Source organism: Phyllopteryx taeniolatus, chromosome 2 (genome assembly GCF_024500385.1).
Source record: "Phyllopteryx taeniolatus isolate TA_2022b chromosome 2, UOR_Ptae_1.2, whole genome shotgun sequence".
NCBI classification, from domain to species: Eukaryota; Metazoa; Chordata; class Actinopteri; order Syngnathiformes; family Syngnathidae; genus Phyllopteryx; species Phyllopteryx taeniolatus.
Genome location: NC_084503.1, coordinates 39,146,420 through 39,173,661, shown reverse-complemented (window position 1 = coordinate 39,173,661; position 27,242 = coordinate 39,146,420). Strand labels below are relative to the sequence as shown.

The following is a 27,242-nucleotide window of genomic DNA, read 5'->3' as shown; positions in this document are numbered from 1 at the left end:
ATTTCTATACTTGGATGAGAGACATTGGATGAGATTAAGACAGTTAAAATTTTCTATTAAAGGATCACCTATGCAGTTAGTAAAGTGTTTAGAACTTCTGCAATTTGATGCAATGAACAAGCAATTTAGCACCCGTTATTTGGCATTTAAGTGAATCAGGCCTATATGTTCTCTTACCGTGAGTGTAACCTGGTTCTTGCAACGTGCTGCTTTATGGAGGGCTGTCATACCATCTTTGGCTCTGAAGTCCAAGTGAGCACCTCCATTCTTAAGAACCTTGATCATCTCCACCACGTTATCCAGATGTGCTGCAAAGGTCAAAGGGCTCTCTAGAGGTGACACAAGGGATATAGGTAGGAATGGGTGTTTTAAATTACGCACGTTACAGTTTTCTTGGGAATACAATAACTCAATATGGCTTCAGATGTCATGTGTGTGTGTTCCGGGTTTTGTCTTCCCCCGTTTCACACACACCTGCTCCTGTGAGCATCTTCACCACCTGTGCCTCGTTCACCCTAATTACCTATTGTATTTAACCTCGTGTCTCATTCCCTCTCGTTGCCAGTTCGTTGTACCTTGTCGTCGCGTTCCAGCATTCCTTGTTTCCACGTCCCAGACTCACAGTAAGACTTGACCCTGTTCCGATTATCGACCTTGCCTCTTTGCCTCATGTTTTTGGATACTGTTGCCTTTCTTGGATTGCCTGCCTGTGTACCGACCTATGCCCGTCTATTAAACCTCTCTTTTTGGAAACTGTCCATTTGTTTTGGAGTCGTGCATTTTTGGGTCCTGTCCTCTGTTCATTTTTTTAATTCTTTGGTTTAAATTCTAGAAAGAGGTTTACAGCCCTTCACAGGTACAGAATTAGAGCAGCCAATTGACATGGCATAGGACATGATGGTGGCAGTAGGACATTCTCTGACAGCTGGCTAGTGAAAAAACTCAAGTCTAGGCATCCCTGCCTACACTATTACACTAAATGATGCCTGGATGGAAATTTTAAATCGTGACATCTTTTCCTATTTTTTTACAGAAAACAATGAGTGCAAGTGATATAAAATGCACATACAGTATGTCAATTTAACAGGAAGGTTGATCTTATTTTGATCTTGTGGGAGTTGGGTTAAGAGTAGCAGATGCTGTCAGGGGAAAAAAATCATAATAGCATCCTTCCATTCTGTGTACTGCTTGTCCTCACTCGGGTCACGGGAATGCTGGAACCTATCCAAGCTGGAGCCTATCCAAGCTGATTTTGGGCAAGAGGCACAGTGCACCCAGAATTGGTCACCAGCCAATCACAGGGCAACCTACTTTTTTGGAATGTGGCAAGAAACCCATGCAGGTACAGGGAGAACACACATACTCCACACAGGAAGGCCAGAGCTCGGATTTTAACTCGCAACCTCTGAATGGTAAGGCGCACGTTGTAACCAGTTGGTCACCATGCCGCCATAATAGCATTCAAAGCCAAGCCAACTGCCAAAGCCAAGCCAATTGAAGACCTTTTACTATGATTAATAACCCTTTCCTCCTCTCAACTACAGTACAATTTTATTTTCCTCAGTAGTTCTATTTTCATGGTCTTTCTGTCCACTTCATTTTTGGATTTGCCAAGTACACCTCTCCATTCGAGAGGGATATTTTTGACGTTTATAAGATATTCAAAACCGAATAACAATAACCAATAAACAAAATTGTCAAGTGGATTCATCAGCAGCATAATAGTTATTGTAGTCTATTTAACAGATGTCTTTTTTCTTTGATGATGTTCCACATTTCTTTAAAAATGTTAAAGTGGACTATTATTTACAATTTATTTCAGTGTTTGATGAGTAATTAGTATTACAAGCACACAAGCAGACATTATTTCATCTAACCCAACATTGTACAATATTCATGAATCTGATGGTGAGTTACAGTTCTGGTTTGAAACAATTGACTGTTAATCTACCTGTCCCATTAGAAAAAAATTCTGTCATTTTGCTTCATTTTATTCTACATAAAAATATGGCAACAGCATTGAGTTCCTGAATTATTTGAGAGGTATCTTTCTTTCATTAAATCAAGCAGTAAATATTGCTTTCAAAATACATACTGTTGTTATTATGCTATTGCTCCAATACTGTGTCCATTGTATTACATACCGATATCAACGTATCTCTGTCACGTACGTGGTTAGGGCGAAGGTGAGGAACGCAAGGCAAGAACATAGTGGACCCAATTGCAGGGAAGCAGAGAGGCAAGGCAGGAGTGCGGGAATCTCAAAATAATAATAGTTAATCACAATGATAAAAACAACTGGCGACTATGACATGGCAAGACGTGACAACGACAATGAACCGACAAGAACTGAAACAAACCAGGGAACTAAATACAAACAAATTGACGAGACAACGAGGAACACCTGGACAAGACACGAGTGGCTGGAGAGAGCTGATTGGTCGACACAAAGTAGACGAGAACAGGTGGACACAACAACCGAATGAGCACACGACAAACATGGAACACAGGAAAACATGGAACAAAACTAAACACAACCCAAACCAAAACACAGACCATGACAATCTCATATTTTACCTTTAAATCATTCTAAATATTAACCTGCTTCTGAGAAAATATGTTAATAAAGGGACCTACAAATTTGGACGGAAGGACAGACAGACAGACAGACTGATATGATTAGAAAATATACAATACGGATAAGACTGTTGATTCTAGTGTAATTCTAGTATAATTCTGGTCCTTGGAAATCCAAAGCCAACTGTGAAAGTCAATGGGAGTGTTACTTTTTTAATGAATAAGGACCTTGCGGGTACTGTTTCACAATAAACAGATATGTATGGTTTGCGTTTAAGGTCAGACCGGGAAGTGAGCCTCTGGGGAAAGTGATAAATTACCATTTATTCCATATTTTGTTTAGCTTTTGAGTGTCACTCTGTATTAGAAAATACCAAGGGCAAGGAAGAAAAAGACAGCAGACAGACACACACAAGAACAAGATACACATTTAATAATAATAATAATAATAATAATAATGATAATCATCATACTCATCATCGTGATCATAATAATAATCATCAGCCTCATAACATCGACACTTATTTAAAACAATTAATTGTAATACTTGAAGCTTATAGTAATCATTTGGTGTTATTGTTAGAGTACAAAACGGAAACTTACCACCAGTGTCACTGTCATGGTAGTTGGGATCAAGGCCTCTCTCTAACATCTTAGAAACTTTGTCCACCTGATTGTGGAGTATAAGGTCCATGAACTTCTTCAGATTGGCCTGCATAGCCACAGAAGACAATAAAGTATTCGAATAAATACAAAAATTGGGAGATGTGAAAAAGCAGGTTAGCGGCCCAGAACTGATTAAAAAACGGATTGGTCTCCACAAAAGTGTACGCGTTCAACAATAACAAGGGGTGGTAAAAAGAATGTGTTTAGAAATTGGGAACAAAAGGAGACCACTTGTTATGACTAAGGAATGTACAGTAATAAAAGGCTACTGAAACCAAGGAGCATATCAGGGGAAGGGGCAGAATTTAGAGAGTGGTGATTGGATGTTAATTTTTTCCACTTCTGTTCCCGTTTGCTTTCATTCAAGGCCGCATGATAAAAATAGATAAGAGAACAGCTCCCTGAAGGACAGGAGAAAATGAGGAATGATTTAGCAAAAGAAAATCAAGCCAATGAGAAGCAATCATTTCATGGATTGGGAAGAAAAGCTGGGAGATGGGTTGACTAAATCTAACACCTCAGCAGTTTTTGTCCCTACAAAGATCCAATTGGAATCTAAATGTAGTTATTAGTTATCATTTGGGCTGTAAAATGATTTAAATATTTCACTGACTTAATTGCAAAGGCTGGCGACCAGTCCTGGGTATACACCACCTCTCGCCCATAGTCAGCTGCCTCTGGCACACACGTGACCCTGGTGAAGTTAAGCTGTATAGATGGCTGGATAATTGCAAAATGTTCTAATAATTGACCACAATTTACAACCCCAATTCCAATGAATTTGGGACGTTGTGTTAAACATAAATAAAAACAAAATAAAATGATTTGCAAATCATGATCAACCTATATTTAATTGAATACACTACAAAGACAAGATATTTAATGTTCAAACTGATAAACTTGATTGTTTTTAGCAAATAATCATTAACTTAGAATTTTATGGCTGCAACACGTTCCAAAAAAGCTGGGACAGGGTCATGTTTACCACTGTGTTACATCACCTTTTCTTTTAACAACATTCAATAAACGTTTGGGAAATGAGGACACTAATTGTTGAAGCTTTGTAGGTGGAATTCTTTCCCATTCTTGCTTGATGTACAGCTTCAGCTGTTCAACAGTCCAGGGTCTCCGTTGTCGTATTTTACGCTTCATAATGCGCCACACATTTTCAATCAGGTCTGGACTGCAGGGAGGCCAGTCTAGTACTAGCACTCTTTTACTACAAAGCCATGCTGTTGTAACACATGCAGAATGTGGTTTGGCATTGTCTTGCTGAAATAAGTAGGGGCGTCCATGCTTGGATGGCAGCATATGTATGTACCTTTCAGCATATAGGCTGAACATGATTTTCAAATCAATGTATTCTGTTTTGATTTATGTTTAACACAACGTCCCAACTTCATTGGAATTGGGGTTGTACAATATGTTTCACCGTATTTATTCAGCGTAATATCCGAAATTGTGGACATTTGGATTGGTTTCTTGAGAGGAAGAAGTTAGCGCCCAAGAACAGCCAATGTAACCTTTAGCAAGGCCTACAGTAATGCAGCCTCATTTTTTTGGGTATGTTTGTATGTGTACATTTCTCAGACCATGTATAGAGCTGTTGAGGTATTTTCAATTGTGTTGAAAGCGTGTGAATGTGTTTAAGGGATGCAAACATGAACAGACATCACTTGTTTTGATGTGCAACGACAGAAACAACAAAAACATTCAAAGAGTGCAGCCTTTTGCCAAAGGTGGGTGAAAAATAATATTTAAGGATGTTGTTTGAGCCTTTGTGTGTGTGTGTGCTTAAACGAAACTATATCACAGATTTTTACAAAACTGCCCAATAGCTAGAAAGTTCAGACCTCCACCAAGGCCAATCTGTTAACCAAAGTGAACAAATATAACAGCTTCGTTTGGTATTTCTTATCTGGTATAGGTCATAGATTAATCAAGTGTTGCCTCCCTAGCCTAATTCTGCTAACACACATCCATACATCCATCCATTTTCTTCACCGCTTATCCTCACTAGGGTCGCGGGCGTGCTGGCGCCTATCCCAGCTATCTTCGGGCGAGAGGTGGGGTACACCCTGAACCGGTTGCCAGCCAATCGCAGGGCACATAGAAACAAACTAACATTCACACTCACATTCATACCTACGGGCAATTTAGAGTTTCCAATTAACCTACCATGCATGTTTTTAGGATGTGGGAGGAAACCCGAGTGCCCGGAGAAAACCCACCCAGGCACGGGGAGAACATGCAAACTCCACACAGGCGGGTCCCAGATTTGAACCCCGGTCCCCACAACTGTGAGGTTAACACACATCTTCTTCTTTTCCTTTCGGCTTGTCCCGTTAGGGGTCGCCACAGCGCGTCATCCTTTTCCATGAGAGCCTATCTCCTGCATCCTCCTCTCGAACACCAACTGCCATCATGTCTTCCCTCACGACATCCATCAACCTTCTCTTTGGTCTTCCTCTAGCTCTCTTGCCTGGCAGCTCCATCCTCATCATCCTTCTACCAATATACTCACTCTCTCTCCTCTGGACGTGTCCAAACCATTGAAGTCTGCTCTCTCTAACTTTGTCTCCAAAACATCGAACCTTGGCTGTCCCTCTGATGAGCTCATTTCTAATTTTATCCAACCTGGTCACTCCTAGAGAGAACCTCAACATCTTCATTTCCGCCACCTCCAGCTCTGCTTCCTGTTTTCTCTTCAGTGCCACTGTCTCTAATCCATACATCATGGCTGGCCTCACCACTGTTTTATAAACTTTGCCCTTCATCCTAGCAGAGACTCTTCTGTCACATAACACACCTGACACCTTCCTCCACCCGTTCCAACCTGCTTGGACCCGTTTCTTCACTTCCTGACCACACTCACCATTGCTCTGGACGGTTGACCCCAAGTATTTAAAGTCCTCTACCCTTGCCATCTCTTCTCCCTGTAGCCTCATTCTTCCCCCACCACCCCTCTCATTCATGCACATATATTCTGTTTTACTTCGGCTAATCTTCATTCCTCTTCTTTCCAGTGCATGCCTCCATCTTTCTAACTGTTCCTCCAGCTGCTCCCTGCTTTCACTGCAGATCACAATGTCATCTGCAAACATCATGGTCCACGGGGATTCCAGTCTAACCTCATCTGTCAGCCTATCCATCACCACTGCAAAAAGGAAGGGGCTCAGGGCTGATCCCTGATGCAGTCCCACGTCCACCTTAAATTCTTCTGTCACACCGACAGCACACCTCACCGCTGTTCTGCTGCCCTCGTACATGTCCTGTATTATTCTAACATACTTCTCTGCCACTCCAGACTTCCGCATGCAGTACCACAGTTCCTCTCTGGGTACTCTGTCATAGGCTTTCTCTAGATCTACAAAGACACAATGTAGCTCCTTCTGACCTTCTCTGTACTTTTCCATCAACATCCTCAAGGCAAATAATGCATCTGTGGTACTCTTTCTAGGCATGAAACCATACTGTTGCTCGCAAATACTCACTTCTGTCCTGAGTCTAGCCTCCACTACTCTTTCCCATAACTTCATTGTGTGGCTCATCAACTTTATTCCTCTATAGTTGCCACAGCTCTGCACATCACCTTTGTTCTTAAAAATGGGCACCAGTACACTTTTCCTCCATTCCTCAGGCATCTTCTCACGCACTAGAATTCTATTGAACAAGCTGGTCAAAAACTCCACAGCCACCTCTCCTAGATGCTTCCATACCTCCACAGGAATGTCATCAGGACCAACTGCCTTTCCATTTTTCATTCTCTTTAATGCCTTTCTAACTTCCCCCTTACTAATCATTGCCACTTCCTGGTCCACCACACTTGCCTCTTCTACTCTCCCTTCTCTATCATTTTCCTCATTCATCAACTCCTCGAAGTATTCTTTCCATCTACCTAGCACACTGCTGGCACCAGTCAACATATTTCCATCTCTATCCTTAATCACCCTAACCTGCTGCACATCCTTCCCATCTCTATCCCTCTGTCTGGCCAGCCTGTATAGATCCTTTTCTCCTTCTTTAGTGTCCAACCTGCCATACATGTCATCATATGCCTCTTGTTTTGCCTTTGCCACCTCTACCTTTGCCCTGTGTCGCATCTCAATGTATTCCTTTCGCCTCTCCTCGGTCCTCTCAGTGTCCCACTTCTTCTTAGCTAACCGTTTTCCTTGTATGATTTCCTGTACTGTGAGGTTCCACCACCAAGTCTCCTTCTCTCCTTTCCTGCCAGAAGATACACCAAGTACTCTCCTGCCTGCTTCTCTGATCACCTTGGCTGCAGTGGTCCAGTCTTCTGGAAGCTCTTCCCGTCCACCGAGAGCCTGTATCACCTCTTCCCGAAAAGCTGCACAACACTCGTCCTGTCTCAGCTTCCACCACATGGTTCTCTTCTCTGCCTTTGTCTTCTTAATTTTCCTCCCCACCACCAGAGTCATCTTACACACCACCATCCTATGCTGTCTAGCCACACTCTCCCCTACCACTACCTTACAGTTGGTAACCTCCTTCAGATTACATCGTCTGCACAAGATGTAATCCACCTGTGTGCTTCTACCTCCGCTCTTGTAGGTCACCCTATGTTCGTGCCTCTTCTGGAAAAAAGTGTTCACTACAGCCATTTGCATCCTTGTTGCAAAGTCTACCACCATCTGTCCCTCCAAGTTCCTTTCCTGGATACCGTACTTACCCATCACTTCTTCATCACCCTTATTACCTTCACCAACATGTCCATTACAATCTGCACCAATTACGACTCTCTCTCTGTCTGGGATGCTCAGAACTACATCATCTAGCTCCTTCCAGAATTTCTCTTTCACCTCTAGGTCACATCCTACCTGTGGGGCATAGCCACTAATCACATTACACATAACACCCTCAATTTCAAATTTCAGCCTCATCACTCGATCTGATACTCTTTTCACCTCCAAGACATTCTTAGCCAACTCTTCTTTTAAAATAACCCCGACTCCATTTCTCTTCCCATCTACACCATGGTAAAATAATTTAAACCCTCCCCCTAAACTTCTAGCCTTACTGCCTTTCCACCTGGTCTCCTGGACACACAATATATCAACCTTTCTCCTAATCATCATGTCAACCAACTCCCGAGATTTTCCTGTCATAGTCCCAACATTCAAAGTCCCCACATTCAGTTCTATGCTCTGTTTTTCCTCTTCTCTTTCTGCCGAAGAACCCGCTTTCCACCTCTTCTTCTTCTTCTTCTTTGACTTCGACTTCGACCCACAGTAGCTGAATTTCCAACAGCGCCCTGCAGGTTGACGGCGCCGGTGGCGGACGTTGTTAACCCGGGCCACGACCGATCCGATATGGAATTCTTTGGATGAACGCTCATATTTGTTTGGCAAGGTTTTAAGCCGGATGCCCTTCCTGACGCAACCCTCTGCATTTATCCGGGCTTGGGACCGGCCTACAGTTTGCACTGACTTGTGCCCCCCCATAGGGCTGCATTGAGGTTAACACACATACAAATGCAAATTATTTTCTGCTTGGTGGAGGTAATTAAGCTGCAAGCACTCACCCTGAGCAATACAGATTCATATTACATCACATAACGTTAATGGAACTACATATTTTTCATTGGTACATCTCACTGCTTTTGGTTTTAAAAAGTAGTGACTGTATGGGTACAATGAAATAAATGACAAAATTCACTAAATTACACAAACTAATTTGTTATTAGAAGTTACAGTAAAGTATTACTTCAGCACAAGTATATTATTGTTGTTTACTGCAACAGTTGTGTTCAAACATTTACTTATCATGGGTTTGGATCATGTTAATTTTGGGGACCTCGTTGGTCATTGGTGGACCCGTGAGCCATAAGAATCTAACTCTATCTGCCATTTCCTGAGAAATGTATCTGGGGAAATGGCTTTGTCACATTTTCCAGACAAAAGCGCAAATGTGATTTTATGTTCTTTAAATTTGACACTGGATTCAGGTTTAGCCCTGTAATAAGCAATCACTGAGTGAGGGTCAGCCATCTTCATGGTATGATGCATGAAAGACCACCTGGTGGTTCTTTTTTTTTTTTTTATGTGTTTTTGTTTTTTAGCTAAAATAACAACTAATGTAAACTGAAATCAATCTAGTCTATAAATGATTACTAACTAACATGAATGAATATTAACAGCTCCTCATAAATTAAATGTAAAAAATACAAATGAGTGGCACGAGTGGTTAGTACATCCAGCTCAAACTTTTTTTTTTGGTGTGTGTTTTTTTTTTTTTTAACCGGTCCTGTTCAGCTACAGTACATGGCCATGCAGAATTGCCGATCACCGATCAGCGGGCACCCCCCAGCAGGGTAACAGGGATACAACCAGACCCTAGAGGAGGAGGGGGAAACAGCCCCAGCATCCCCAGAGGCCCACATCGCAGATACAGAAGGATAGGGGTTCAAGTGCATGCAAGTGACCTTATGGCGTGCACAGTAGTGGTGTGCGATACTACACATTTTGGTATCGCTCCATTACCAAGTAATACAGGGCCAGTATTGACAAAAACGATAACGATACTGATACTTTTAAAAAATCAAAGGATGGAACAAAACAAAACAACTGTTGGCCTCTAGTAGAAAAATAACCCACCCCTTGCAGAACAAATGTTTTGTTTACATAGTTTTGCTTAAGAAGGTATTGTGTTTACATTTTTTGCTTTTAATACACTTCTGTGACTTATTAACTCTTTTAGCATTTGAATATAACAAATACATCATAACATTTGAATGTAAATTCCATGGAATTACACAGACATAATCCATCCATTTTCTGTACCGCTTATCCTCACGCGGGTCGCGAGCGTGCTGGAGCCTATCCCAGCTATCTCCAGCCGAGAGGTGGGGTACACCCTGAAATGGTCACCAGTCAATCGCAGTACACACACATAATGTATTATATAAAGGTCTTTGTTGATTGGTACATTTTGAGTTGGGTAAAATCACAAATACACAGTTTTAAATTTGAAAATGAATATTAACTAATGATAAAATATTACTTCCAACACTATTATTCATACCTGGATATTCTCTGGCATGGTGAAAAGCTTCTGCCAATGACCTCTGCCTCTGAATTGGGGGTCTGGCAGCAGAGCCATGGGGTGGGTCAGGAAAGGGGGTGAGCATTTCTCTCCTCTCTCCATTTCTGCAGGTCATTGTTTTCTTTGGCATGGTTTTTCTTGTGTTCGTATAAATGTGTGGTATTGTCACTGGACCTTACAGCCTTTTTGCAAATAGTGCAGCATGCCAATGTGTCATTTTCAACCTGAAAATATAACCACATGGTGCTTCTCCTCTTCTGCCATTCTTCTGCTCACTGTGCTGTGGAGGGCACGCGTTGTGTGTGCGTGTGTGCGCTGTGCTCGTGGGCGGGCGGAGAGAGCGGCTTGCTTGCTCGCGCTGCTAGGTCACGTGACGGCACGAAACATGAAAGGGGGGAGGAGGAGGAGCTAAGAGTGCACGCTCAAGTGCTTTCCACTCACCAGTTGCTGTTCGGCGCTGACTGCTGCTAAGACATGTGACAGCACAACATCGAAACACGAGAGGGGAGATGAGGAGCAAAGCTCTGCACTGAGACAGAAATGGCGAGTCTCGCATAAAATTTAATGAAACCAAGGCAGTGCTGGAGTCCAACCCTCACCGGAAACGAGTCCGTCTTACTGCCGGCAATGCGGACCAAACACTAACACCGGTCGTACAGGGACCGATCAGCCCGTATCAGTACCCCATACTCCCGAAGCACCCCCCACAGGGACACGGTGAAACACCTTCTCCAAGTCCACAAAACACATGTATACTGGTTGGGCGAACTCCCATGCACCCTCGAGGACCCTGCCGAGGGTGTAGAGCTGGACCACTGTTCCACGGCCAGGACGAAAACCAAACTGCTCCTCCTGATTCTGAGATTCGACTTCCTGATGGACCATCCTCTCCAGCACCCCTGAATAGACCTCACCAGGGAGGCTGAGGAGTGTGATCCCCCTGTAGTTTGAACACACCCTCCGGTCCCCTTTCTTAAAAAGGGGGACCACCACCCCAGACTGCCGATCCAGAGGCACTGTCCCCGATGTCCACGCGATGGTGCAGAGGCATGTCAACCAGGACAGCCCCACAACATCCAGAGCCTTTAGGAACTCCGGGCGAATCTCATCCACCGCCGGGGCCTTGCCACCGAGGAAGTTTTTAACCACCTCGGTGACCTCAACCCGAGAGATAGGAGAGCCCCCCTCACAGACCCCAGACTCTGCTTCCTCATGGAAAGGCGTGTCGGTGGCATTAAGGAGGTCTTCGACCCGAGTCGAGGTCAGCAGCGCCCCATCCCCACTATACACAGTGTTGATGGTGCAATGCTTCCCCCTCCTGAGACGTCGGATGGTGGCGAACCCCCTGATGGCGGACCATGTTTTTTCTATGCTGAACTCATATACAACACGTTCAATACCGCAATACATAATACTTCCTAACACAACTTCATATTACCAGATACACAGTAAGAAAGTTTCCATTGGACATAGTATTTCTAAGAAATATCTACCTCTCCCACACACGTATAGATGATACACTCACACAGATTGTCCCACAGTCACTCATAACAATTAGTTGTTTGTGTATATGTCTGGCATGCATTCCAATCGCTGACTAATTACAAGCGACGATCCCCCCAAGCTGAGAACAATAGCACACTAGCCGAACGACTTGAATACCTTCTACTGCAGATTTGAAAAGGACACTTTCACACCACACACCCACCCGGCCGCACCCGCGACCACAACCACACCTCTGACTTCTGCGTTAACCATCCATGAACAGGATGTGAGACGCATCTTCAAACAACAAAAGATTAACAAAGCGGCAGGCCCGGACCATGTGTCCCCATCTGGCCTCAAAGTCTGCGCGGACCAGCTCGCTCCAGTCTACACTCAGATCTTCAATAGATCTCTGGAACTGTGCGAAGTTCCATCCTGTTTCAAACGCTCCACCATCATTCCAGTCCCCAAGAAACCTGCAATCTCGGCTCTGAATGACTACAGGCCTGTCGCTTTGACATCTGTGGTCATGAAGTCCTTTGAACGTCTTGTGCTGGACCACCTCAAGAGTGTCACAGGTCCCCTGCTGGACCCCCTGCAGTTTGCCTACCAAGCGAACAGGTCTGCGGATGATGCAGTCAACATGGGACTGCACTTCATCCTAGAACACCTCGACAGTGCAGGGACCTACGTGAGGATCCTGTTCGTGGACTTCAGCTCAGCGTTCAACACCATCATCCCTGAACTCCTTTCATCCAAGCTTCTCCAGCTCAGCGTCTCACCTGCCATCTGCCAGTGGATTTACAGCTTTCTGACGGGCAGGACACAGCAGGTCAGGCTGGGGGAGGCCACCTCATCCACACGCAGCATCAGCACTGGGGCGCCCCAAGGTTGTGTCCTCTCTCCACTGCTCTTCTCTACACGAACGACTACACCTCAGCGAACCCGACTCTCAAACTCCTGAAGTTTCCAGATGACACCACTGTCATCGGCCTCATCAAGGACGGTGACGAGTCTGCATTTCGACAGGAAGTGGAGCGGCTGGAGCTGTGGTGCGGCCGACACAACCTGGAGCTGAACACGCTCAAGACTGTAGAGATGATCGTGGACTTCAGGAGGCATCCTTCGCCACAGCTGCCCCTCACGTTGTCCAGCTGCCTTGTGTCAACCGTTGAGACCTTCAAGTTCCTGGGAATTACAATCTCTCAGGACCTGAAGTGGGCAACCAACATCAACTCCGTCCTCAAAAAGGCCCAGCAGAGGATGTACTTCCTGCGGCTTCTGATAAAGCACGGCCTGCCACTGGAGCTGCTGAGACAGTTCTACACAGCGGTCATCGAATCAGTCCTGTGTTCTTCCATCACAGTCTGGTTTGGTGCTGCTACAAGGACAAACTCCGACTGCAACGGACAATCAAAACTGCTGAAAGGATTGTCGGTACCCCCCTACCCACCCTTGAGGACTTGCACGCTGCCAGAACTAAGACAAGGGCGTGCAAAATCCTCTCGGACCCTCCGCACCCCGGTCACCAGCTCTTCCAGCTCCTTCCCTCAGGTAGGCGCTACCGATAAATGCAAACTAGAACTAGTAGACATTCCAACAGCTTCTTCCCTCTTGCGATCAACTTCTTAAACACCTAACCTATAATTCCATTACAACAAGCTGGCAATTTTTTGACTTGAGTTCGTTGTCACATTTCTGTGGGGCCAATTATGTATTACTCGTGCACTCACTGTAGTTGTCTCGCCATGCTGCACTATTTGCATATACTGGCCACTCATGCCAGAGTAGCATCTGCTCCATTTGCACGCTGATTGATGAGTATCTATAACATTTGCACAACCAACATTGTCCCAGATTATCGCACTACTCGTCACTTTAAACCGCATACACTCCTTGAAGTCTCAGCGCCCTTTGCACAATGGTCATTGCACCGGACTATTGCAATATTAGTCATTCGAACTGCTCTAAGTGCTAGAGGACTCTGCATCTTTTTGCACAATTGTTTTTTGTCAATGTCTTTAAGTCTCCAAAGTGTTCTGTAAATTGACTGTCTGTTGTACTAGAGCGGCTCCAACTACCGGAGACAAATTCCTTGTGTGTTTTGGACATACTTGGCAAATAAAGATGATTCTGATTCTGATGTGCCCTGCGATTGGCTGGTGACCAGTTCAGGCTATACCCCAGCACCCCCGCGACCCTAGTGAGGAGAAGCGGTACAGAAAATGGATGGATAATATCTCAGCAAAATTTAAATAATAAATAAAATATAATATAATATATAATAATAAAATAATATAATATATATATATATATATATATATAATAATAAAAAAGTTACATAATTTAAATCACATACCTACTGGAAATACAAATTTTTATGATGTAAAACGTTGGACCAGCCTACCTATCTCACTTTTAGGGCGTATAGCTACAGTAAAAATGAAAACGTTACCACAAAGTAACTATGTATTTTCAATGATCCCATTCAAACCCACATTAAAATGGTTCCAAATGCTAGACTCTGCGATTTTAAAATTTTACTCTAAAAATAAGACTACCCTTCAGAAAGGTAAAGCAGAAAGGAGACTTGACGTACCCAACTTCAAACACTATTACTTAGCTAGCAAATATAGTACCTCATTAAATGGTTGCATCCAAATGTTGAACAACAATCTTGGCTGGAGCGAGAGCAGATAGACTGTAATAGTACCAAACTTTCAGACCTCCCATTTATCAGTGCAAGTCTCAAACGCCACAATTTTTTTAAGAATCCAATAATTGGTGCCACTTTATTGGCCTGGTGGAAAAGTCTACACCATATCATTCCTCCCCAATCACAATCCACAATCCTGATTTTGAGATTAACAAAATACCATTTTACTGCAGCACATGGGAACAAAGTGGAATTGACCACCTACATCGTGTATTCGAAAATAATTTATTCAGGTGACGTGAAAGCTTAATTTGAAGAATTTCAAATTAGAGATGGTAACTTTCTCCAATACTATAAAGTTAGAACAACAATCCTAAAAAGACGCTGAACACACACAAATACTTTAGAACTACCTGTTTTGTTCAGAAAATAGTAGAACTATTTCCACAAAACAAAAAAACCCTTTCAAATGGATACAAATTAATCTCAAGTACTAATTTAATACACTTAAAATGTATTAAATGTATTAGTATGTAAATGTATTAGTCGCAAAATGGGAAAAAGACCTCTCAGTGTCTACTGACATTGATTACTAGGCACAAATCTGTAGAAACACATTCCCAGTGACAAAAAAACAGTAATTTACAGCTAATCCAGTTCAAAGTACTCCATAGATGTCACGTTACGCAATATAGTATGCATAAAATGGGCTATTCAAAATCAAACATATGCACTTATTGTACTGAAAACGCTCCAGACACTTATTTTCATGCTCTTTGGCATTGTACGCCCATACAGCGCTTCTGGTCACTAGTTACTGTATTTTCACGACCATAAGGCGCACCGTATTAAAAGGCGCAGTCTCCGTTACGGGACCTATTTCTGTATTCAACACATACATAAGGTGCACCGTATTATTGGGCGCAAGCATGGTAAAACATACGGTAGCATGCATGCACGCTAAAACAATGTTTTTAAAAAGGCAGCGGGAGCAAAACTGAGTATTTAACAATGTAATCATGTTATTTTTTGATCAATCCTCATCCACAAATCCATCAAAGTCCTCATCTTCTGTATCCGAAATGAACAGCTGGGCAAGTTCTCAATCAAACACGCCAGGTTCGAGTCAGTCTCGTTGCTGTGCGGCTCCTCAGAAATGATGCCGGCTTTTACGAAAGCTCGAACAACAGTGCGAGCAGACACGTTAGCCCAAGCATCCACAATCCATTCACAAATTGTGGCGTAACTCGCCCGGCGCTGCCTCCTAGTCTTAGTAAAGATGTGTTCGCCATCTGTCATCCATCGCTTCCACGCCGCTCACAACTTCACTTTGAACTCCCTGTTTACACCGATGTCCAGCGGTTGGAGTTCATTAATCCATTGCTCGAGTTGGTCTTCCAACTCGGGCCACCTCACCTTGTTTCTGCGGAAACTCAGCTTCGTCTTCTTGACTTGGCGAAGCTCGGTTTCCTGCTTCCTCCACTTGCGAACCATGGATTCGTTGATCTTAAATTCTCTCGCGGCTGTTCGATTCCCATGTTCCTCCGCGTAAGTGATAGCTTGCAGTTTAAACTGTGCTTTGTAAGTTTGTGTCTTCGTAGGTGCCGTTTTCGACTGCGGTCAAGCCAGCATCCACTCGTAAAGTAGCAGTCAAGCCAGGCACCCCTAATTTTGTTCATACTAGGCATTACGGTAATAAGTCGCCAACTCGCGGCGAAAGCCACCTTCAAAATAAAAGCTTACCAATAATACGGACGTCAGTGCTCTTCGGTTAAGGAATGCCACCAGCAAAGTTAATTTGAATCTTTATCCATCCATCCATCCATTTTCTGAGCCGCTTCTCCTCACTAGGCGTGCTGGAGCCTATCCCAGCTATCATCGGGCAGGAGGCGGGGTACACCCTAAACTGGTTGCCAGCCAATCGCAGGGCACATACAAACAAACAACATTCGCACTCACATTCACACCTACGGGCAATTTAGAGTCCCCAATTAATGCATGTTTTTGGGATGTGGGAGGAAACCGGAGTGCCCGGAGAAAACCCACGCAGGCACGGGGAGAACATGCAAACTCCACAAAGGCGGGACCGGGGATTGAACCCCGCTCCTCAGAACTGTGAGGCTGACGCTCTAACCAGTCGGCCACCGTGCCGCCAATTTGAATCTTTAGATACATTAAAAAATGTAGTTTATTTGATATCTTAGGAAAAATATATGGTAAATGGACTGCACTTATATAGCGCTTTATCTACATCATCACAGTGCCCAAAGCGCTTTACAAAGCCTCACATTCACACACACATTCTTAAATCAATGGGCGACTGCTGCCATGAACCTGTTCTACCTACTGAGCCAAAGCCACCCCAACATAATCCCATTGGTATCACAAGATAAGTCCAGATCTGTGTGACAGACCAACAAGGACTCCAATAAAAGAGGTTTGATGAAGATTTGATATTGTATTTCAAAATAAAAGTCTCTGAAAACTACACATTTTGCTGTCATTACCCCTAACTGAAAAAATCTGTGCGATATTGCAGTTCCAGTTCTGGGGGAGAGTACACAACCCCTGGTTTCCAACAAAAGAGGTCCCATCCAAATCTGATGTGGCATTTTAAAATAAAAGTCCCCTGAAATTGGTCTATTTCACTGTCACTACCACTGATTTAAAACATTCATTTAAAAAAAGTCTATGAGCTATCGCAACACCTTTCCAGTTCTGGGGGACAGTACACCACACCAGGTATCCAACAAAAGTGGCCCCACCCAAATCTGATGTGGCATTTCAAAATAAAAGTCCCCTGAAATTGGTCTATTTCACTGTCATTACCACGGATTTAAAAAATTAATTCAAAAAAATCTATGAGATATCGCAACACCGGGCCAGTGTAGTGTCCCCCAGAACTGGACTGGTGTTGCGATTTTTTTTTTAACAGATTTTTTTCAGTCCTTGGTGGTCTGTCACACAAATCTGGAACTTGTCTTGCGATACCAAGGGGATTATTTTAGGGTGCCTTTGGCTCAGTAGGTAGAACAGGTTCGAATCCCTGCTACGACTGTTCTCATGTCGAAGTGTCCTTGGGCAAGACACTGAACCCGAATTTTCTCCCAGTGGGCCTGGCAGCGCCTTGCATGGCAGCAGTCGCCCATTGGTTTATTAATGTGTGTGTGAATGTGAGGCTTTGTAAAGCGCTTTGGGCACTGTGACGGTGTAGATAAAGTGCTTTTTAAGTGCAGTCCAGTTACCATTTATTTTTCATAAGATATCAAATAAACTACATTTTTAATGCATCTCAAGATTCAAATTAACCTTGCTGGTTGCATTGCTTAACCGAAGAGCATTGACGTCCGTATTATTGGAAAGCTTTCATTTTGTTGCGCGGGGGGCTTTCGCGATGTGTGGCGTCTGGCGCGCTGCGGGCCTCGTCCTGCGCCACACAGGTCTTTGGTGGGGTCGGCTCTTGATCAGCTGGGTGGGTGGGGCTGTGGAGTGCGTCGGTGCCGGCGTTGGGAAAGCTGGCGGGGTGGGCGGTTGGTTGCGCGGTTGCACTGATGGCTTTTGCCGTTTGTTTTGCTCTTCGGGCCAGCATGGGCGACGATAATGGGGAGAACTTCCCATTGAGCTGGTGCTCCGCCGTGGCGGCTTTGCTTTGCAGTGGCTTGGGACGGGGTTTGCAGGGACTTTGTGTCGCAGTGTCGCAGGAAATCCCATTGTGCCTCGTCGGTGGGAGTTGGGGGGGAGTCGCTGTTTTGTGATGTTTGTTTCCGTCCATCGAAGGGGAAGGGAGGAAGGTTACCGGTGGCGTGTGTGGTTGCTTTTCGTGTTGGAGTGCAGGGTTCTGTTGCATGCCCTTCGGGGTGGGGGGTTGTGAGCTTGGAGCGGGGGGTCGGGATTGGGGGCCGGGGTTGGGGTCACTCGGATTCACTCATAATTTACATCGCCGTTACATCGTGTTGGGTGGTTTTTGTGTGCGGGTTTTGGCTTGGCATCCAGTTTGGAGCTTGTGGCCTTTTGTTTTGGTGGGTGCGCGCTGGGGCTCTGCATTTTGGCACGGTTGTGGGGCTTCGCACAGCGCCAGTGAATTATTATTATTATTATTTTATTTATTTTTTTGATGGATGGGGCCGAGTGCTGTGGAGCACTGGTTCCTTTACCGATTTTCACCAGTAGGGCGCGGGAGTGGTGTTTGTGGTGCTGTAGGGCGGCGTTTATGTGTGTCTTGTCCTGGTTTATTGTGGTGTGGGGTTGCTGCGGTAGGGTTTTGGCTTGGTGTTTAGCTTTTTGTTGGTGATTCATAAAACACTTTGTCGTCATGCATACAGTATGTACAAACAAAACAGAATAGGACCCAACACTGAGTCCTTTCTGACTGACAGAGGGAGCACTGTTGCAAAAACCCAATCGTTCAGTAGTGGGAGTGGAATTCTTCATGTGATAAACGAATCATTTAAATCCTACAATTTTTTTGTCATCTTGCCACAGTAAATAGTGAATGTGTTCTCCCCTTTGCAGTAGCCAGCTGGAAGTAACTACATTAACCTCAAGACTAAAATATTACTATGTAATATTAATTATATAATGTACGTGCATTTTGTTTTTTGTACACTCATGTTATAATGAAATTCTTACCTTCGTATGAAGTTTGGCAATTTGTTTCTCATCCAAATTGGACTGCCTGTAGACTCGGCTCTTGTAGCGAAACTGTAATGACAAAGACAAGAGCTAAAACATAAAAGAACAAACGTTCCTAGAAAAATAATAGGTCAAATAAGATGAGGAAAATACAACAATTCAAAAGTTTAATCCTTTCACCAAAATCCATGCAGGTGTTTAAAATGTCAAAATGCAACACGGTAGAAGCACACTGAAAGTCTTTGACATGGCAGAAGAACAAAGTATTTGCTCGAGTCTGGGAGATTGAATCATGCCGAGTTTATACAGAACTGCAAATAGACCTCCACGGGCAGATGATGTAAAAGAGATCAGAAATATCTGCGCCATGAAGTGGGCACTTGGAGACCGCACCAAAACCCCGATTTTTCTTGGTGATCTGCCGTCTATGAAAATAGAGCCCCTAAAAAGCTATTCATAAATCCTGTTAAATTACCTAAGCATATATGCCATATCTGACTGATGCAAGAATTAGAAGATGAAAATCCTGGATGCACAATTTATGCATTGCATATTTTCTAATTTTACTAATTTCACTGATGTAACAATCAGCCAATCCGCCAAGGTCAGGTCGCGGGGGCAATGGCTTAAGTAGGGAAGCCAAGACGTCCCTCTCCCAGCCACTTCGTCCAGCTCTTCTGGGTGGATCCCGAGGCACTCCCAGGCCAGCCGGGAGACATAGTCTCTCCAGTGTATCCTGGGTCGTCCCTGAGGTCTCCTCCCTGTGGGATATGCCCGGAACACCTCACCAGGTGGGGTCCAGGAGGCATCCTAATCAGACGCCCCATCCACCTCATCTGGCTCCTCTCAATGTGGAGGAGCAGCGGCTCAACTCTGAGCCTCTGCCCGATAACGAGTTTCTCACCCTATCTCTAAGGGAGAGCCCGGACACCCTGCAGAGGAAACTTATTTCGGCCACTATCCGGAATCTTGTTCTTTCGGTCACAACCCGCAGCTCGTGACCATAGTTGAGGGTAGGAATGTAGATCGACTGGTAAATCGAGAGCTTCGCCTTTCGGCTTAGCTCCTTCGTCACCACAACGGACCGATACAAAGTCTGCATCACTGCAGACGCTGCAGCGATCCGCCTGTCGCTCTCCCGTTCCATTCTTCCCTCACTTGTGAAAAGACCCCAAGATACTTGAACTCCTCGACTTGGGGCAGGATCTCATCCCTGAACTGCAGAGGGCACTCCACCCTTTTCAGACTGAAGATTATGGTGTCAGATTTGGAGGTGCCAACAGAGTCATCTGTTTGAGATCACGGTTTGATGAAGCCAACAGAATTATCTGTAAAAAGCAGAGATGGAATACCAAAACCAGACCCCTTCTATGCCTGGGCTGTGCCTAGAAATTATATCTATAAAAGTGATGAACAGAATCGGTGACAAAGGGCAGCCTTGGCGGAGTCCAACCCTCACTGGAAACGAATCAGACTTACTGCTGGCAATGCGGACCAAACTCTGACATTTGTCGTACCGGGACCAAACAGCCCATATCAGGGGGTTTGGTACCTCATACTCCCGAAGCACCCCCCACAGGACTCCCCGAGGGACACGGTTGAACACCTTCTTCAAGTTCACAAAACACATGTAGACTGGTTGGGTGAACTCGTATGCACCCTCGAGGACCCTGCCGAGGGTGTAGAGCTGGTCCACTGTTCCACGTCCAGGATGAAAACCACACTGCTCCTCCTGAATCTGCTGAATCTGTAATAAAAAAATATTTAAATGAATGTGTACCTCCAAACATGGAACACCTTTGCTGATTGGTTGAGGGTACTCTTGTAGGACACGTTCTTCGTCCAGGAACTTGCCATCGCTCCCACTGATAGCAGGCTGGAAAAGCCCATAGTTGAGCACGTCCTTCAGGCTCTGATTAAGTGTATACAGGATCCGCTGCTTGGCAACCCAGACTGTTGCGTTAGGGTTGAACCGCATACATTTCTGGTTTTGGGAAGGGAGTAGGGTGGGCAAAATAAGCAGGAAAAATTAATGGGTAGTTAAGAAAATCAACACAAAAAAGAGCTAAAGAATTATTAATCCCTCAAACTACATAGCACTAACCAAGACACGATTTCTCAATTCAAATACTCGCAAAGGACAAAGTTTTTAGCTTTTTCTAACTGCTGTCCAACTGTGCCAAAGGATTAAATGTATTTTTCTTTCTTTTTCTTTCTTTCTTTCTTTCTTTCTTTCTTTCTTTCTTTCTTTCTTTCTTTCTTTCTTTCTTTCTTTCTTTCTTTCTTTCTTTCTTTCTTTCTTTGTATGTCTATCTTATCTGTTTATATGTTCAAATAAAGCTATCAATAATCTGCAAATGCCCTGGGGACCACATAAAAATTACTTAGACATCTAATTGAGTTAATTGGTGTAGCTCAGTTGATAGAACGTGTCAGCCACTGAATGAAGGGTCAGGGGTTCAAATCCCAGCTCCAACTGTCCGCTGTCGAAGTGTCCTTGGGCAAGATACTAAACCCTAAATTGCCCATAGCGCCTCGGATGGCAGCAGTCGCCCATTGGTGTCTGAAGGCCTCTTTAAAGCTCTTTGGACACTGTGTTGGTGTAGATAAAGTGCTATATAAGTGGACTCTATTTACCATTTCTTTCAAAACAAAAACCTTGTCCCATTTACATGGACAACATGAAGTCAATGATGTGTGGTGGTTCACTCGCCCGACTTCAGTATAATGAGTTAAATTCTCACTCAGTGATGATGTGGGTATGAGTCCGAATGTTTTTCTGTCTTTTTATGGTTGAAACCAGATGTCGGTATCATCGGGAGGCATGGTGTGAACTTCCATAGTTATTCTGATGATACCCAGCTGCACATCTCTGTCTCCTGATAACACCAGTCCAGTGGATGCTCTTTTTTTTTCACTGTATTTTAGACATCTTTGATCAATTCTCGATGGCACAGAACTTTCTCCAGCTAAGCCAGAACAAAATCCAGGATAAAACTGTGGTGCCGAGGAGTCTCACTCCTACTTAAGTCATGTTTAGAGCATGTTCACGCTCCACTTTCTTCTCAGCTTGTCTTGTTTACGGCTACCCCTGGCTACTGGACGCCGCACTTCTGGTGTCTACTCCTATTATTTGGTCCTGGGTTTGGGTTTGTTTTGTTATTCTTAGAATACGTTTGGAACTTGCAACATCCATGCATACATCTTCCACTCATCCACTCACTACACGACTGTCTCGACTGATTATTCACATACTGTATATACTTTGGTTAACATCATAATTTGGTCTAATTTGGTTTAATTGGGTTTCATATGATTTATGTCCTTAAACTATTCTTTGAGTAATCTTACACGGTCTGTCTCCCTTTTTGTTGTGGCCTTTGGGCTGAGGTCATAACAGTTGACAACTGTCTTTTTTTTTTTGCAATGACCCATTCCAGTTGGTTTTAGCTGCATTGTGTGGTGTGCGGCAGGCCTTGGTAGAGGCAAACAAGCATATTTTTGTGTAACCAAAGATATCTATTGCTCTGATAATTTTGGGAAAGCCAGCAACCATATTAGAGCCATATTTTGTTTGATTGAACTTGTCTCCAGTGCGTGGCAATTACACGTATGTGCCCATCCTGTGTAACCTTATGCTTACATTATTATGCCTGGATCAGACTACAAGACAAATTTGGTCTTTCCCGATTGCACTATTTCAGAGTACTGGCATAAAATCTCGCCATATCTCGGGCAGACAGTGGCAACACTACACGACGTGTTCCGATACCACCCCATACCATCTTTTACGATCACTGGGCTTTATCTTGTCAAATCAAACAGTGTCGGAGAGGCAGAACCAGAAAACGTGACACCTGTCAACGCGACCGGATACACTCGTTACCAGTGTATTATGGGGGAGGGTTGGGAGAGACGGGGGGAGAACAAAAGGAGGAAAAACTGTGGTGGTCGTCACTGGTGCTTGGGAGAAGATGTTTATTCAAGGATTGCTTGAGGTCACACTACAAACACTACAAGAAGTTTTGTCGTTCCCGACCAAATATGTCGTGCCCGATCTCGGAAATCGGCTATGATACTATCAAGGCTAAAATCCTGTAGTCTGATCTAGGCATTACTTAGGCTACACCCACTGTGCTAAAGCAGCAACAGCAGTATTTCCTGAAATCCGATAGCTTTAAAAATTTAATAAATTCCAATATTCCAAGTAGATAATAAGCAGGAGAGTCATTCTGATAGAGAAGGGCATTAGTTGGCTGCTGATAGAGCTGTGCCAATTTGCCATCATTCCAAGGGCCTGCCTGGTCTCTTCCTTTTTTCTTTTGGAGTATTCTTTATCTGCCAACACATCATCTGGAAGCTGTTCCTGTCACTGGTTTCTCATGTACTGTACATGACAAAGCCATTTGAAATGCTCCATGCATGAGGATACATGCACATCAAGCAAAATGCTTCTGTGAAGCCTCAAGGAAAACTACTGATGAGACAGCCTTGAGGTGTTTATGCACTGCGCACTGTGAGACTAAATTTTCAATTCATCACCTGTATAGTCACACTTTGCCTAACTAAATGATCTAAACATGTCTACACTCGCTCATAAGACAGCCTTACTGTAAGTGGTGACATACTTTTCCGATATCCCTGGTTAGCAATTCAGGGTCCGCATACAGTATATGAAGCACAAATATTAGGTACAGAATAATAGGTCCACACAGATTTTTTTCATGACTATTTTTTAGCTGCTTGAGCGGTACCAATAAAAGTTCCTCAGAATCAGAATCGGAATCATCTTTATTTGACAAGTATGTCCAAAAAACACACAAAAATCCTGAGGATTTTCTATCTCTATCTGATACTGTATGTTAAAAAAACTCAAAAATGATTTTCCAAAATTATCACACTGAATAGACAGCAATAGCTACAAATAAACAATCGCCATATCTGCAGCACACCTATCAGCTAAGCTCAACCTTACTGCCAGGAGAAGAACAATTTAGAGCTTGGCAGTAAAATGCCAAAAAGACGACAAAGGCAGCAAACAATGGACCATGTATCTATCTTATGAATAAGCCATCACATCAGCACTGCACTGCACTCCCTATTACAATGAATCCTTCACTCATATACAGTACCACGGTATCTGAGCAAAACACTGTTTACACAGACAAGCAGAAAAGATTACCTGCTGTAAAGTTTATGTCATGGTCTGTTTTGGTTTGGGTTGTGTTTAGTTTTGTTCAATGTTTTCCTGTGTTCCATGTTTGTCGTGTGCTCATTAGGTTGTTGTGTCCACCTGTTCTCGTCTACTTTGTCGACCAATCAGCTCTCTCTAGCCACTCGTCTTGTCCAGGTGTTCCTCGTTGTCTCGTCAATTTGTTTGTATTTAGTTCCCTGGTTTCTTTCAGTTCTCGTCGGTTCATTGTCGTTGTCACATGTCTTGCCATGTCATTGTCGCTCAGGTATTTAACCAGTCATGTCTTGTTTCTTGTTTTGGGTTCACTCAAGTGTTTCTTTGTTACTTTGTGTTTAGATTTTGGACTTTGTTAATTTAGCATTTAGACTTTTTCATGATCTTTGTTTTCCTTTGTTTTTGGAATTAAATATTATTATTTTGAGATTCCCTGCAATTGGGTCCACCATGTTCTTGCCTTGCATTCCTCGCCGTCGCCCTAACCATGTTCATGACAGAATGAACCGACCAGAACAGGACCCAGCGGGAAGAACATGGCGTCACCCTGGACGCCACCAAACTGCCTCCCACCGTCCTCAGCCTGCCATCCATACTTACCCTCCTCCAGTAAGCCCTATCATTCAGTCTTTTCTGTCCTTTTCCTCGGGTCCCCCCACTTGTCCTAGTTATTCACCATGCCCTACTATTGTACATCCACATGTTTCTTTAGATTCAGATTTTTCTGATTGTGAAGATGGCCCTGATTTAGTTAACCTCCTGTCGGATTCTGACTCTGACACAGATTTAGATTTTTCTGGTTCCTTCCCTAGTTTATCCCGTCCTCGTCAGTTTTTGTCACGTTTCCACGTTTCCAACCCCAGTGAGTCCAAATCCTTTCCCTCTGACCTTTTCTTGGGCACCCGTTTGGCCATCTACCCGGGACCGCCGCGTGGTGGCCAACGGAGGCGCCCAAGTAAAGGTCAAATTTTGCCCCCTCGTTTTTTCCCCCCTGTTCACAAATCACTTGATTTTTCACCTGTTCCCACACGTTGTTCCACGGCTCCAATTAAGTCACGTCTAGTCAAACCTGCCCCCAAGCCATGTTCAGTACCAGCCATTTTTCCTAGTTCACCTTCCCGAGACCTTGTGCACTCTTCCACTCCCGTACCCTCTACTCCCACACCTCAATGGCGGCAGGCTGAGGAAGCGACTGCAGCTCCCGTTCCGGCTCCTCGGCAGCTGCGCCAGGCTCCCGCACCGGCGGCGCTCGTCCAGCGGCCGCCACCCATCCTTGCTCCGGCGGCGCTCGTCCAGCGGCCGCCACCCGTCCTTGCTCCGGCGCCGCTCGTCCAGCGGCCGCCACCCGACCATGTTCCGGCGGCGCTCGTCCAGAAGCCGCCACCCGTCCATGTTCCGGCGGCGCTCGTCCAGCGGCCGCCACCCGTCCTTGCTCCGGCGGCGCTCGTACAGCGGCCGCCACCCGTCCATGTTCCGGCGGCGCTCGTCCAGCGGCCGCCACCCGTCCTTGCTCCGGCGGCGCTCGTACAGCGGCCGCCACCTGACCATGTTCCGGCGGCACTCGTCCAGCGGCCGCCACCCGTCCTTGCTCCGGCGGCGCTCGTCCAGCGGCCGCCATCCGACCATGTTCCGGCGGCGCTCGTCCAGCGGCCGCCACCCGTCCTTGCTCCGGCGGCGCTCGTCCAGCGGCCGCCACCCGTCCTTGCTCCGGCGGCGCTCGTCCAGCGGCCGCCACCCGTCCTTGCTCCGGCGGCGCTCGTCCAGCGGCCGCCACCCGTCCTTGCTCCGGCGGCGCTCGTCCAGCGGCCGCCACCCGTCCTTGCTCCGGCGGCGCTCGTCCAGCGGCCGCCACCCGTCCTTGCTCCGGCGGCGCTCGTCCAGCGGCCGCCACCCGTCCTTGCTCCGGCGGCGCTCGTCCAGCGGCCGCCACCCGTCCTTGCTCCGGCGGCGCTCGTCCAGCGGCCGCCACCCGACCTGCTCCGGCGGCGCTCGTCCAGCGGCCGCCACCCGTCCTTGCTCCGGCGGCGCTCGTCCAGCGGCCGCCACCCGACCTGCTCCGGCGGCGCTCGTCCAGCGGCCGCCACCCGACCCTGCTCCGGCGGCGCTCGTCCAGCGGCCGCCGCCCGTCCTTGCTCCGGCGGCGCTCGTCCAGCGGCCGCCGCCCGTCCTTGCTCCGGCGCCGCTCGTCCAGCGGCCGCCGCCCGTCCTTGCTCCGGCGGCGCTCGTCCAGCGGCCGCCACCCGACCACGCGCCCGCGGCGCTCGTCCAGCAACCGCCACCCGACCACGCGCCCGCGGCGCTCGTCCAGCGGCCGCCACCCGACCACGCGCCCGCGGCGCTCGTCCAGCGGCCGCCACCCGACCACGCGCCCGCGGCGCTCGTCCAGCGGCCGCCACCTAACCCTATTGCCTGGCCCCTGCATTACCATTGGGTTCGGCACCGTGGCCGTCCGCCTGAATGGCCCTGTAAAGACCCTGGTGCTTGGCGTCCTGGACGACCTCCTGAACCGCTCAGCCAAGCACCTCACCTCGGGTGGCCTGGATGGCCACCAGACTGACCTGAGGGGTGGACTCTGTTATTATTATTTTGAGATTCCCTGCAATTGGGTCCACCATGTTCTTGCCTTGCATTCCTCGCCGTCGCCCTAACCATGTTCATGACAGTTTAGCAAATAAACGAAATAGGAAATCTGCTTCTCATTACATAGTTTAAGTTGTCAATACGGGTTTTTGCATGCCCAAAAAAACATTCTGGACCTAAATTACTAAAGGTTTGCACATGCAGAAATTGGCGCAAACTTGACTGCTAGCACAAACAGATATCGAAGGTGAACTATAAACCGGGTGCAGCCAGGATTGAGTCTGGCATCCATCCATCCATCCATCCATCCATCCTGAGCCACTTCTCCTCACTAGGGTCGCGGGCATGCTGGAGCCTATCCCAGCTATCATCGGGCAGGAAGCGGGGTACACCCTG

The 27,242-nt window shown here is 45.7% G+C and overlaps 1 protein-coding gene across 1 annotated transcript in view; it reads right to left on the bottom strand.

Moving 5' to 3' along the window:
• LOC133474453 (SH3 and multiple ankyrin repeat domains protein 2-like) overlaps positions 1 to 27,242 on the bottom strand; it is a 282,765-nt gene that overhangs the window by 247,157 nt on the left and 8,366 nt on the right. Inside the window, exons 2-5 of the mRNA XM_061766190.1 lie at positions 20,859 to 21,062; positions 19,076 to 19,147; positions 3,181 to 3,289; positions 178 to 329 (exon numbers count right to left, since the gene is read on the bottom strand). Of these exons, the coding sequence (XP_061622174.1) occupies positions 178 to 329; positions 3,181 to 3,289; positions 19,076 to 19,147; positions 20,859 to 21,062 (537 nt within the window). The remainder of the gene's footprint in view (positions 1 to 177; positions 330 to 3,180; positions 3,290 to 19,075; positions 19,148 to 20,858; positions 21,063 to 27,242) is intronic.